General features: G+C 36.8%; 4 protein-coding genes across 5 annotated transcripts; 2 read left to right on the top strand and 2 right to left on the bottom strand.

Moving 5' to 3' along the window:
* Positions 1-327: 327 nt before the first annotated feature.
* On the bottom strand, positions 328-1833 carry LOC129567573 (uncharacterized). Its single transcript, XM_055444625.1, has 2 exons — positions 781-1833; positions 328-680 (listed from the first exon to the last, which is right to left on the bottom strand). The coding sequence occupies exons 1-2, from the start codon at positions 1831-1833 to the stop codon at positions 591-593; spliced, it is 1143 nt and encodes a 380-aa protein (XP_055300600.1). The 3' UTR covers positions 328-590.
* A 1305-nt stretch (positions 1834-3138) lies between these two features.
* Positions 3139-4642, bottom strand: LOC129567536 (uncharacterized). Its single transcript, XM_055444577.1, has 4 exons — positions 4361-4642; positions 3631-4298; positions 3341-3563; positions 3139-3272 (listed from the first exon to the last, which is right to left on the bottom strand). The coding sequence occupies exons 1-4, from the start codon at positions 4629-4631 to the stop codon at positions 3154-3156; spliced, it is 1281 nt and encodes a 426-aa protein (XP_055300552.1). The 5' UTR covers positions 4632-4642; the 3' UTR covers positions 3139-3153.
* Positions 4614-6684, top strand: LOC129567571 (uncharacterized). The gene is made up of 3 exons (XM_055444624.1): positions 4614-6363; positions 6512-6616; positions 6679-6684. Exons 1-3 carry the CDS (start codon positions 5032-5034, stop codon positions 6682-6684), a joined length of 1443 nt encoding a protein of 480 aa, XP_055300599.1. The 5' UTR covers positions 4614-5031.
* LOC129567535 (lysosomal alpha-mannosidase-like) lies at positions 6676-11475 on the top strand. 2 transcript variants are annotated; one of them, XM_055444575.1, is made up of 6 exons: positions 6676-6742; positions 6850-7482; positions 9860-10230; positions 10304-10385; positions 10509-10762; positions 11342-11475. In XM_055444575.1, the coding sequence occupies exons 1-6, from the start codon at positions 6734-6736 to the stop codon at positions 11355-11357; spliced, it is 1365 nt and encodes a 454-aa protein (XP_055300550.1). In that variant the 5' UTR covers positions 6676-6733; the 3' UTR covers positions 11358-11475. The 2 variants fall into 2 exon arrangements, with proteins under 2 accessions (XP_055300550.1, XP_055300551.1); XM_055444576.1 differs by lacking the exon at positions 11342-11475 and adding an exon at positions 10928-11061.
* The last annotated feature ends 320 nt before the right edge of the window (positions 11476-11795 follow it).

Here is an 11795-nt window from a genome sequence, read left to right as displayed (position 1 = left end):
ATGATTCAATACACTCGATTATTGTGCCTTTCCATAGAATGCTCGTGGCAATGGTCGTTGAGCATTGGATGAGTGGTCCGTTGGATGCGAGTTCGATTCCAACATTGATTTTATTTTGTTTTTTTTTTCCAATAAATAGAAAATATATGAGCTTGATGGAAATGAGAATAAATGCTATGAGAAAAGGTTGATTACCTATAAAATATCATTAAGAATGAACTCTGTCCTGCTTATGTATGGTTTTTACAGAAGCAAATCGTTGCAACGATTTCGGTTGACATTTGAGCGGCAAATCGTTTCAATGATTCAATACACTCGATTATTGTGCATTTCCATAGAATGCTCGTGGCAATGGTCGTTAAGCATTGGATTTGTATTCCGTTGGTTGTGTGATCATTTCCAAAATGGAAATTTATTTTTTTTTCGTTTTTATCAATTATAGATATCAATTACAAACAAATACTTAAGTTTAGTATTGAAAAAAATGACCGAAATTTATTTTCAAATAAGATTTTTTTTTCATATTACTGCATATGTTTGTTTCGATAACGTTTCAATACGGAGCGGCGTTTGAATACATTCATGTTTGCTCACAGCTGAGTTCTGAGCCCCTCCCATTCATTCAGAATGGCATTGAATTCTGGACGGCTACTTGCGAACTCACGCAGTTCTTTGTTGAGCTGAAAATAGAAAGAGAAACAAAATATTATATTTGCGTTTGAACATGATAAATATATATCTGACTAAAAATAATATCTGTCTCTAATGAAAAAGTCTTACCTCGGTATTTATGCCGTTTTCTTTGAATCCTCCTTTCAAGCGCACGTATGCCCCAGGATATAAACCCATCGCTTGCTCGCAGGTGATGTGTGATGACTGGTCGATGAAGGTTGACAACTTTTTCATATCTACCCCGGCATCTTTGGCAATCTGTGCGTTGTCAATGTGCGGATTTCGGCGCAAATATGTTGCGATGATCCAAAATTTTTCGATATCTCGGCATTTTTTGACATAATCCAAATCAAGTTGAGATTTCGACGCCTCGCGATTCACTACGTCAATATTCGCCTGATTCAAATGCTTGTCTTCGGCTTGTTTGGCAATGTGCGCTGACTCACTGGAAGCATTTGTAGAGTTGAATTTTTCCAATATTTTGTCGTACACGGTAGGTGCGGGTTTTTCGTCGATCGTTTCAATTTTTGTGAGAGAGCCGGAGCTGGCGATGCTAGATCGACGGATTTTGCTATTTGGTGAGGCGGATTTGTCTTTGGCCATTTCGGCGAGAGCGGTAGCGGTAGAGACAATCGTTCCCATTCGTGAGATGGATTTGGGGCTGGCGATACTATTTCGTCGTTTTTGGTGTTGAACGGATGGAACCACAATTTGTGTGGTGACTTTATGTTCAGCATTTCCAATCGAAGCCGTAGCAGTAATTGTTTTCGTTTGTGACACAGTTCTGAGGCTGGCGATAACATGTGGCGAACAATAAACGCTGGCATTCGATGTCGTTATTTCGGTTTTCGGCAACGTAGGTCCCACAGTGGTGACGGAAAGCAAATCTACAGCTAGTGCAGCAATCTCAGGAGGATGCGATTGAACTGGTGGCTGTGGTTGTTGGGGTGTAGCTTGTGATGGTGGAATTGCCAATGCTTGTAATTGAACTGTAGCTGGCTCGGCTGATTTTGAATTTTCAATCGGTTGGGATTTGTTTTCACGCCACAATTTTTTCGCCTGTGTCACTTTTTTCGCACACTCTACACACAATTCTTTGCCGCCACATTCACAATCCTTTTTTAAGTGTTTTTTCTTATAATGCACGACAAAGTTATTCATTTGTCCAAAAGTCGACGTACATTCCGTGCACACACCCGAACGGTGGGAGTCGTCGTGTTTCAATTTGATGTGTGTGTTCAAGTGGAATTTTTCTCGGAAAGTCTTTTTACAAAATTTACAAATGTGGCCACCTACTGTTTCAAATATGGGAGATTCCACTTCCACTGGCTTCAACTGCCATTCCACTTTGGCACTTTTCAAGTCCAAATCACAATGCTTACAGTTTACGCCTTCGCACAATTGACCACAATTTTGCATATGTTCCTTCTTGTAATGCACTATAAAGTTGTTCATTTGTGCAAAAACTTGTGTACATTTCACACATTCGCGTTTTCCTCCTTCATCATTATGCTTCAACTCAATATGAGCATTCAGATGTGATTTCTGGCTGAATGGCGCAATGTCACACTGTTTTCACTTGAAATTATGCACTTTATTATCCATTTTCACCAATTATCCTACTAAAAACATGTATCAAAAACAGATTTCCGTATAGGTTCTAACGATTCGAATATTCAAATGACATTTCAGTTTTGATTCGCTGGTCCACTCTCATTCACTGTCCCTGTATCACAGAATGAAAACACAATTACACAAATATGTATCGAATGGTACGGAGTTCCATTCGTATGTATACACAATATATTGTTTGTATCGTCTACAATATCGCTGTAAAACGTTCCAACAAGATTTTTTTTCCATCACATGAAAATCGGAGATTCAATAAGTGTTGGTTCAATGATGCGATAGTATGTGGGTATGTGTTAGTTTGGTTCATTGAGTTAGCCGGTGAATGAGTTGTTATTTGTTTGGTTTTGATTTTGTAAACAAACACAACCACGCGAGTGTGAGAGGCAAGTGACATAAGTTTCTGTTGTTCAGCACCAAGCATCGTTGCAACGATGTGATTTGTAAACAAACAGAGCCCTCACACTCGGGCAAGTGACATTAGACACCAAGAATCGTTGCAACGATATGCTACTTGGCTCTTTCACTGTAACGACCATTTGAATTTAAAACCAAGTGACGATTCCAATTATGTTTATACATATTTTCTTGTTCTAAATCTTCGATATGTAAAGCAAATCTCTGGTACAAAATCAATTGGAAATCTATTTCATTTTCATTCACAACTGTGAACAAGTAACTACTTCGAAAATCAACAAACAGTTGATACTGTTAAATATACAGTTTTTGTTTTGGTAATATTCAATTGAGCTACAATAAAAAAGTAATCATTTCACAGGATTTATTTTCTTTTTGCCATTTGTTACAAACATCTGGATTTCAAAAGAAGAAGTGCATATCAGAAATCATATTTTATTTTTTGAAATTGTTCTCTTTTATTTCGTCAGAAGCAAGATCAGCCAAACGCTTGAAAGAAAGATAGCGGCTTCCATTTTCATCATCGTGTTTTGCCACTCGGATGTCGAAAAGACCTGTGCAAATGGAAATACACAACAAATTAAACTCATTAACATGAAAATAGTAAATACTCCTAACTTACTTTTAATAAATTTCAAAACATCCTTGTCCACCCCATGATCCTTGACCTGTTGAATTCCAATGATGCCAACAATTAGTGCTGTTATATATGCTTTATCGAACTGCCGACTTTCACGTTTGTCCCCTGAATTTAGCTGTTTCAAACCATTCACAATGCGGGAAGCCAACTGAACTTCTTTTGATCCTTGCTTTGTCGTCACTAAATAAGCTCGATCGCCGTTTCCCTGAATTTTCGAACATGAATTTGAATAGAAGTGTATCGTTGACAAACAATTTATTTTGAACACTTACATTTTCTTTGAATGGGATATTCATAGAGATGAGATCATTCATTTTTGTTTCAAACACAGGAACTTTTGGTGCCAATCTTTCGCCATAAGTGTAAGTGATTTCACAGTCACGTCCGTACTTCTTCTTCACTTTTAATATACCACCATCCCAAAATACAGTTTCGCCCCGCGACAAATTCACGTTTGGTAGCTCTTGATCCATGTTTTCCGAGTCGGATGAATTAGTGCTCAAATTATCGTCACTATAATCATCATCGAATACGCTATCGATTGCAAAAGATTCTTCCTCTCCCATTTCGACATTTGGCATGATGCTCTTCACTTCACTTGACGCTTGATTGATTGTTTCACCTGAATCTGCTGACGTGTCATCGACTTGGATTTGTGGTTCATCATTCGAACTTTCAGTAGCTCTTTCGTTTTGAAATTCATGTGAATTAGATTGTGCAACTGGATTTGAACCATTAAAATTGAGTGACTCAGCTTCACGTGGTTGACTTGAATTCGAATTCAATGCATGTGGTGAATTGATCAGGTCTGAATCACTTTGTTCATTTGGCGTTGGTGAAGTTGACGGCGTCAATCCATCCGATTTTCTACGGTTGCTGTAGCGTATTGGTTGCCGTGCACGGAATTGGTCACGGAACATCTTTGCTCTGGGAACTGTTGCTATAATATATAAAAATATTTGAAAAACTCAGTACAAAAATGGTTTATAGCTATTATCTTACCACAATACTGTTTGACACGAGCAATGTAACAAGTTTCAGCCAAATTTTCCGGTGGTGGAAATGTTTTTGATAATGGCAAATAGAAATTTGGTGCAATCGACTCATCGGGTATACCATCATCACTGAGCCCATGATTTGACCAAAAAATTCGTCGATGTTGATACGAAGCCTTACCAACATTATTCAATGTCTCTTGATCCAATGCTAAAATCCAATCCTGTGGAATAATTATATTTTTCTTAGCGTCCATTAGGTAAACGACGACTAACATTTTGCAGAATAACTATGCAATTCTCGCGGGAAAAAGAAACCGATCGATGTTTATTCAAACTGTGTATTGTATATTCGACTGTTGTCGTTGTTTGATTTTTGACAGCCGTTGGTCATTTAAATTTCAAAAAATGAACCGAAACCAATATTGCTATTGGTTGCGTCTAGCGGTAAAACGAAACCGAAAGTCTGTGCACTGACGTTCATCTCTCCTACATAGTGAAATATTCGCACCACGCAGCGTTATAATTAGCTGCGTTTAATGTGTATGCAACATTTTTCTCACATTCTACTCACCATTCGACAAATGTCAAACTGAATTCGACGTTCTCATCCATTTGAAAAATAAACGGATTTTTCTACTCGGATTATAAGTATCATTCGACAATGTGTTCATAATAATGGATCAATCGCAAGAAAATTCACAAGTGAATCCCGAAAATGGGCAAACTCCGAAGAAAAACCCGAGAACGCCAAAGAAGTTACCAGGAACACCCAGAAAAAGAAAATGTTCAAAAGTTGAAACAAAGGGTAAGAAGGCACTTACTTTCTTCGATGATGCTGGCATTCGAGAGGAGAATGGAGTTGAAAAACACTTTTATTTGTGCCAATTGTGTTTAAGAGAATACGTAGGATCAAATCCCTCAAATTTGGCGTCACATCTTTATTACAAACATCGACAATTTTACTTGGACAATATTGGTGATGATGTCGACGAACCAATTCAAATAAGACGTTTGAAACTTCTCCAAAATTGCGTGTCCATCATTGCTTTGAGTGGGCGACCGTTCGCGTGTCTGACGGATTTCGGTTTTCAGGAAATTGTAGCCAAACAGTTGAAAGAATTCGAGCGAGCTGGCCATCCACTAGACTTGAAGAGTAAATACCAGCCAGCTGTTCATGAATACTTGCACCGTGCAGCCGACTTGTCGCGAGAAAAAATTAAAAGGAACATCAAAGGAAGCCCAGTTTCAATTCAAATCGATATGGCGTCTCGTCTTGGCCGATCAGTTTTTGGAATCGACTTGCAGTATGTAAAAAATGCCAATATTAATATCCATAACATTGGAATGGTTGTTATGGACAAAGCGCACACTAGCGACAATTTGCTCGAAACCTATCGAAAATGCTTGAATCGTTACAACATCGAGCGAACCCAAGTTGTGAGCATTTCAGCTGATAATGGCAAAGACGTTCAAAAAATGATTCGTCTTGAACAGATGGCCGCCACCGAAGAACCGCCTCGCAAAAAGGTAGCCGTTAGACTTGATTTTGAAGTAGCAAACCTGTACAATCGATCGCAACCGAGAGATGTAATCAATCGTGAAATAAGTGCCATATTGACAACAGAAGATCCGAGCGACGATGACGCAATAGATATGATTTTCGGAGAGTGCGAAATTGATCCGGAAAATGATCTCGAAAGTGAACAACGTGTTGGGTCAAATAATGCTAACGTGTTGGGTCAAATAATTCCACAAATTTCAGTCGAACATGGTCACCAGTCATTTGACCTAAGTGCCATCAGGTGTGCTGCGCATACCCTGCAATTAGTAGTGAAAGATGCGCTGAACAATATGCCTCAAGAAACGAAGAACATAATATTGCTGTGCCGACGAGTTGCCAAGATCCTTAGGTTGGAGTCAACCAAGTATCTACTTGAAGGATCTGGCCTTCAATTGAAGAAGCCCAAACTGGACGTTGAGACTCGATGGGGCTCAACTTATGTTATGGTAAGTATTGTAAGGTAATTTTTTTTTTCGCATTCCGATTTTTTTTACCAATTTTTCGATTGGAAAAGTTCAAAACGTAATTCGTTTTTTTTCTTATTTTCTTCGCGTTGAAACATAAATCATAATTTGATTTTTTTGTTCAATTTAGTTGTATGAATTGGCGAATTCGCAACAAATTATCGAGCACATTGCGATGGTAGCAGGAATGAAGAGAAAATACCACGAATTTCCATTGCTGTTAAATTCGTGGCGGGTATTGAAGGAAGTCATTTATATTCTGAAGATACCGTATGAAGCAATGCTCTCTTTACAAAGTCGTAAACTGACATTGTCGGATACATTTGGAAAATGGCTGGAAGTTAAATTACACATGCAGAAGGTAAGATTGTGTATTTCAGCGTCTATACACAGAACCCAATGTTTCCCAAAAAGACACTAACATATATTCTAATTTCAATTGAACTAATGATGTTATGCATTTGGTAGGTAATCGATTCAAAACTCAGCAAATGTGGATTGGACGTAAAATTTATGCAAGGAATACACAGCAGAAATGATCACGTGCTCGATCACCCGGCAATGAAAGCCTCCCTATATTTGGACCCACGCTATCGAAGTGCAATTATTCACAATTCACTTCATGTCGACGAGGCGAAGGAATTCATAGCTCAAATGAAGCAACGCTTGAATTACTGCAGCGACCAAATCGGCACGAATGAAACGATGGCTGACGCTGATTCTGACGACAGCATCAACATCAGATTCGACGCAGAAACTGCCATTCGTGATTTTTTGGGGCATAATATCGATCGAACTGATTTGAGTAGCGATTTTGAAGCAACGTTGGATGCTTTCGACCCACCAGCCATGGCCTTGAAAAAGCCCGTTTTAGAGTATTGGAATGAATCGAATGACTACGAGTCGTTACGTGATGTGGCCAATGCGATATTTGCAATCCCACCAACAGAAACCGAAGTGGAGCGTGACTTTTCCGCATTAAAGTTCATTTGCAGCGATCTTCGAAACCGTTTATCGAACGAAACCCTGGAAGATATTCTTTGTATCCACCTCAACAAGGATCTATATCTCGAAGTGAATGAAAACGAAATTCAAATCTTGGTAAAACTATTAAATATTTGACCAATGTTAAAATATCTTCCCACTAAAATATGCAACCTTCAATTTTCAATGTCTTTTCAAGGAGAAATGCTTATTTTCATATTGCAAATGTGATCGGGTTTTATATCGTTACAACGAATACATTAAATTTTCTTTGAAAAATACCCAAAATTATGTACTATTTTTTTAAAGATATGAGCAAAATAGAAATATCTAGTTTACTTTCGAAAAATTCCAGGATTCTTTTCTTACAAGAAAAAGTTGATTCTTAAAAGAGTTACGAAAAACAAATAATTTTGATATCAAACTAACGTTCAACGAATCACTCGTTCATTACTACGACTCATCAAATGAAATCGTTGCAACGATTTGCTTCTGTAAAAACCATACATAAGTAGGACAGAGTTCATTCTTAATGATATTTTATAGGTAATCAACCTTTTCATAGCATTTATTCTCATTTCCATCAAGCTCATATATTTTCTATTTATTAAAAAAAAAACAAAATAAAATCAATGTTGGAATCGAACTCGCGTCCAACGGACCACTCATCCAATGCTCAACGACCATTGTCACGAGCATTCTATGGAAAGGCACAATAATCGAGTGTATTGAATCATTGAAACGATTTGCCGCTCAAACGTCAACCGAAATCGTTGCAACGATTTGCTCTTCTAACTCACATACATAAACACAGCAATGACTTATGAGCTCAGCAGTGATTGTGTGCTTCGTGTTCGAACGTCGTCGAAATGAGCAAACAAAAGAAAAACAAAACAAAACAAAACCAAACGAAATGTGATGAATTTTCATTGAGAAACAATTTTAAATTTAATTTTTGAGAAATATTCCAATAAATATTTTTCATTAGAAAATCATACATAAATGAAATGGCATTTGTGTGAATACGCACCGGCGCTGCTTGTTCAAACGTGCGTTGCGTGCGTTCTGAACGCGTTGAGTTCATACAGCAACGCGTGCGATTTATCTGATAAATCCAACGCATAAATTTATTTATTGATGATGAATTTCGCACAGAACAAACTCTGATATGAATCATTGTAATGCAGAACATTTTTATTTTATTCTCTTCCCTAGAAGTGTGATTTTGTGATGAAAAAAGTACAAAAGAATGATGATTTGTTGTTTTTTTGTTTATTTGTTTTAAAACTGAGATAAACTTTGTATTGGACTGAATCACATTGTATACAAATGTGTACCCTTATCATACACTATTACCGTGACGAATCTGCTTGAATATCCCAAGTTCCAGTAAATACTATGAATTATCAAATGTTTTTGTTTTTTTTTTCACTAAAACACAATAAATTTATTCTACTTCGATTCATGGATGGTTTGATTGATAAAAGTAACGCTACTGGTGGAGTTCAAATTTCAAGAATGAAAACATTTTCCAAATTCAATTATCTGTTAAGTACTTTATTATGTGAGACGATTCCAATATCGTCTGGATAAAATTAAATCCATTTACTACTAGATATGGAGCTTCCGATATAAAATTTTATTACGGGTTTAATTGCAGCACTCAGGCTTTTCCCATATGTTTCACACATTGACGCATAGCGCGTACAATCTAACGACATCATCGATCCGAACGTTTATTTTTAACCACGATTAACTTCGGTTATCATTTAATTGACGATTGAGCACTTAAATCGATTACTGTTGCATACACACACCGTTCACTTCTTTTTTTTCCACTGTACTAAAATCAGATTATTTTCCATTAAAGTAGAAAACGACATGCAAGACTTCAGTTTGCCGTCTATCAGCAAATGATGTTTAGAATAGCGTTGAAAAGAGAACCACAGAAAAATGCAGCAAATATGGAAAAAGCGTGAAACACGATTCACATTGTATAAATTATTATTATTGACAGTGAATGATTTGTTTACTTCGATTGTTTTACGGTTTTTTTTTTGTCTATTTTCCGTTTGTCTTTATTCCATGGTTGGTTTTAATATACATATTGTCTGGAACAAATTTTAATTGGCAACTACAATTTTAACTACAACAAATTATTGTTGCTGAATTCTTTCCTCTATTTTTTTCATTTTGTTGACTTTTTCTCTATATTTCACTTTTCCTCTTTACTTTTTTATCTCTTCCACTATTTTCTCTCTCTTTCTCTCTTCCTCACTCTATCTTTCCCTTTTATTCTGCCTCTTTTTCTACTTTTTCCATATTTCCAATTTTTAATTATTTTATGAGTTTTGCTGTTGTATTGCCTCCATACACCCGAAATGAATAAAATGCACTTTGTTGCTAATTGATCGATATATTTCAAAATTTTTAACAACAAAAATGAATTTAATTATTTTTCTCTTGTTCTCCGATTTTTTTTGCATTTTAAAAGGGTTGCCCACAACCAAAGCCCGACATGTTGAATGTGCACATCGTGGCCCATACACATGATGACGTCGGCTGGTTGAAAACAGTGGATCAATATTATTACAGGGCCAAACCAACTATACAAAAAGCCAACGTAGAGAATATTCTTGTTTCGGTGCTATCGGCACTGTTAAAAGATCCCGAAAAGCGATTCATTTACGTGGAATCGGCCTTTTTCTTCAAATGGTGGAGTCATCAAGCAGCAGCATTCAAAGAACAAGTCAAACAGCTGGTAAACGAAGATCGGCTGGAATTTATCGGTGGCGCTTGGAGCATGAACGATGAGGCAGCTACGCATTATCACAGCACTGTCGACCAATTTACATGGGGCTTACGGTATGGTAACATGAGACAGACGTACGTTGAACTAAAGATATTAATAAAATATTTGGTTTCGGTCAATTATCAGGAAATTGAACGATACCTTCGGAGAATGTGGACGACCGAAAATTGGCTGGCAAATCGATCCATTCGGCCATTCAAGGGAATTGGTATGTGAAAATGGTTGTCATCAAATTGAATTTTTGATAACGCTGATGACTAATGTAAACAATGACAATCAGGAAATTCAAACAATAATAATGTGCAAAATAACTCTTGTTCTAAAAATGTAGGCATCATTGTTGGCACAAATGGGATATGATGGATTGTTTTTGGGTCGAATTGATTACCAAAATAAAGTGAATCGGTTTACAAACCGGGAAGCGGAAATGGTTTGGCATGCAAGTGATAGTTTAGGCGAAAAAGCGGATTTGTTTACCGGCGTTTTGTACAACACATACAGTCCACCGCCAGGATTCTGTTTTGATATTCTCTGTGCGGACGAGCCAATTATCGATGATAAAAGTAGTCCCGAGTCGATCGAAAGGTAAATTTAATTTGCATTTGATGCTATTATTTTCAGTCATTTCGGAGTGAAGCTCATAAAAACAAACATATAATTCATTTTATTTCCGAAAATTTGTTAAAACGTTGACCTTTGAATCGAAACAAACACAAAACACTGTTGAACCCGGTTCGTGACATCGCATAGTTGAGCGTATTTTTCGATTTCATTGGCAAACAAGCCTACACAACACGAACGAATAACATCATTGTTACCATGGGCGGTGACTTTACCTATATGGATGCCGATATTCAGTATACGAGCTTGGATCGATTGATTAGGTGAGAAAGGGAGAATAAAAGGACATGTGTCGTATATCGATTTGGAGATGATAAGTTACCATAACACTCGCATGCTGGCCTCATATTTCCCACTCTCCACAATTTTTCTGTGTTTGTGTCAAGTGTTTGATTTTGGATCCAAACCTTTGCACTTCGTCTTGATGTTCTGTTTTGATTTATGTACCACTTTCGAATTGCATCATCATCGCAATATGAAAATAAAAATAATTAAACCAATTGTTATCGAATTTTAACGCACTTTGTTATTCTATTAACACAGGTTGGCGAACTTTTGAATTACATTAAAACGGCCCATTCGATGTACCGTACACATAATGTGCTAATTACGATGGCGGAGGATTTTCATTATGAAGTGACCAATATGTGGTTTAATAACATTGACAAAATCATTTTGTAAGTTTCACTCAAAAATTGATTTTGTCATTAAAAAAAAAACAAAGTAATTGATACATTAATTATGAAGCCATATATGGCTTCGTCAGGGTTTCACTTCATATCAATCGGTATCGTTCCCATTTTATTTTAAACACATTCGAAGGTGTTGCATTTCGATAAAAAAAAGATAAACAATTTAAAAAGGGGACAGACACATGGACCTTTTACAAACAAATATGCCGATTTAACACAGAAAATCAAACAAATGCAAAGAAATAAAACAAGCCGTTCAAAATTCGACGCACTTCAAAATTGTGTCAAGTTTATTGATTCAGCCC

Source organism: Sitodiplosis mosellana, unplaced genomic scaffold, assembly GCF_009176505.1.
Source record: "Sitodiplosis mosellana isolate CC-2019 unplaced genomic scaffold, AAFC_SMos_1.0 Smas_scaffold_11, whole genome shotgun sequence".
NCBI classification, from domain to species: domain Eukaryota; kingdom Metazoa; phylum Arthropoda; class Insecta; order Diptera; family Cecidomyiidae; genus Sitodiplosis; species Sitodiplosis mosellana.
Note: the sequence above shows the minus strand (reverse complement) of the source record. Positions and strands in the feature narration are given on the sequence as shown.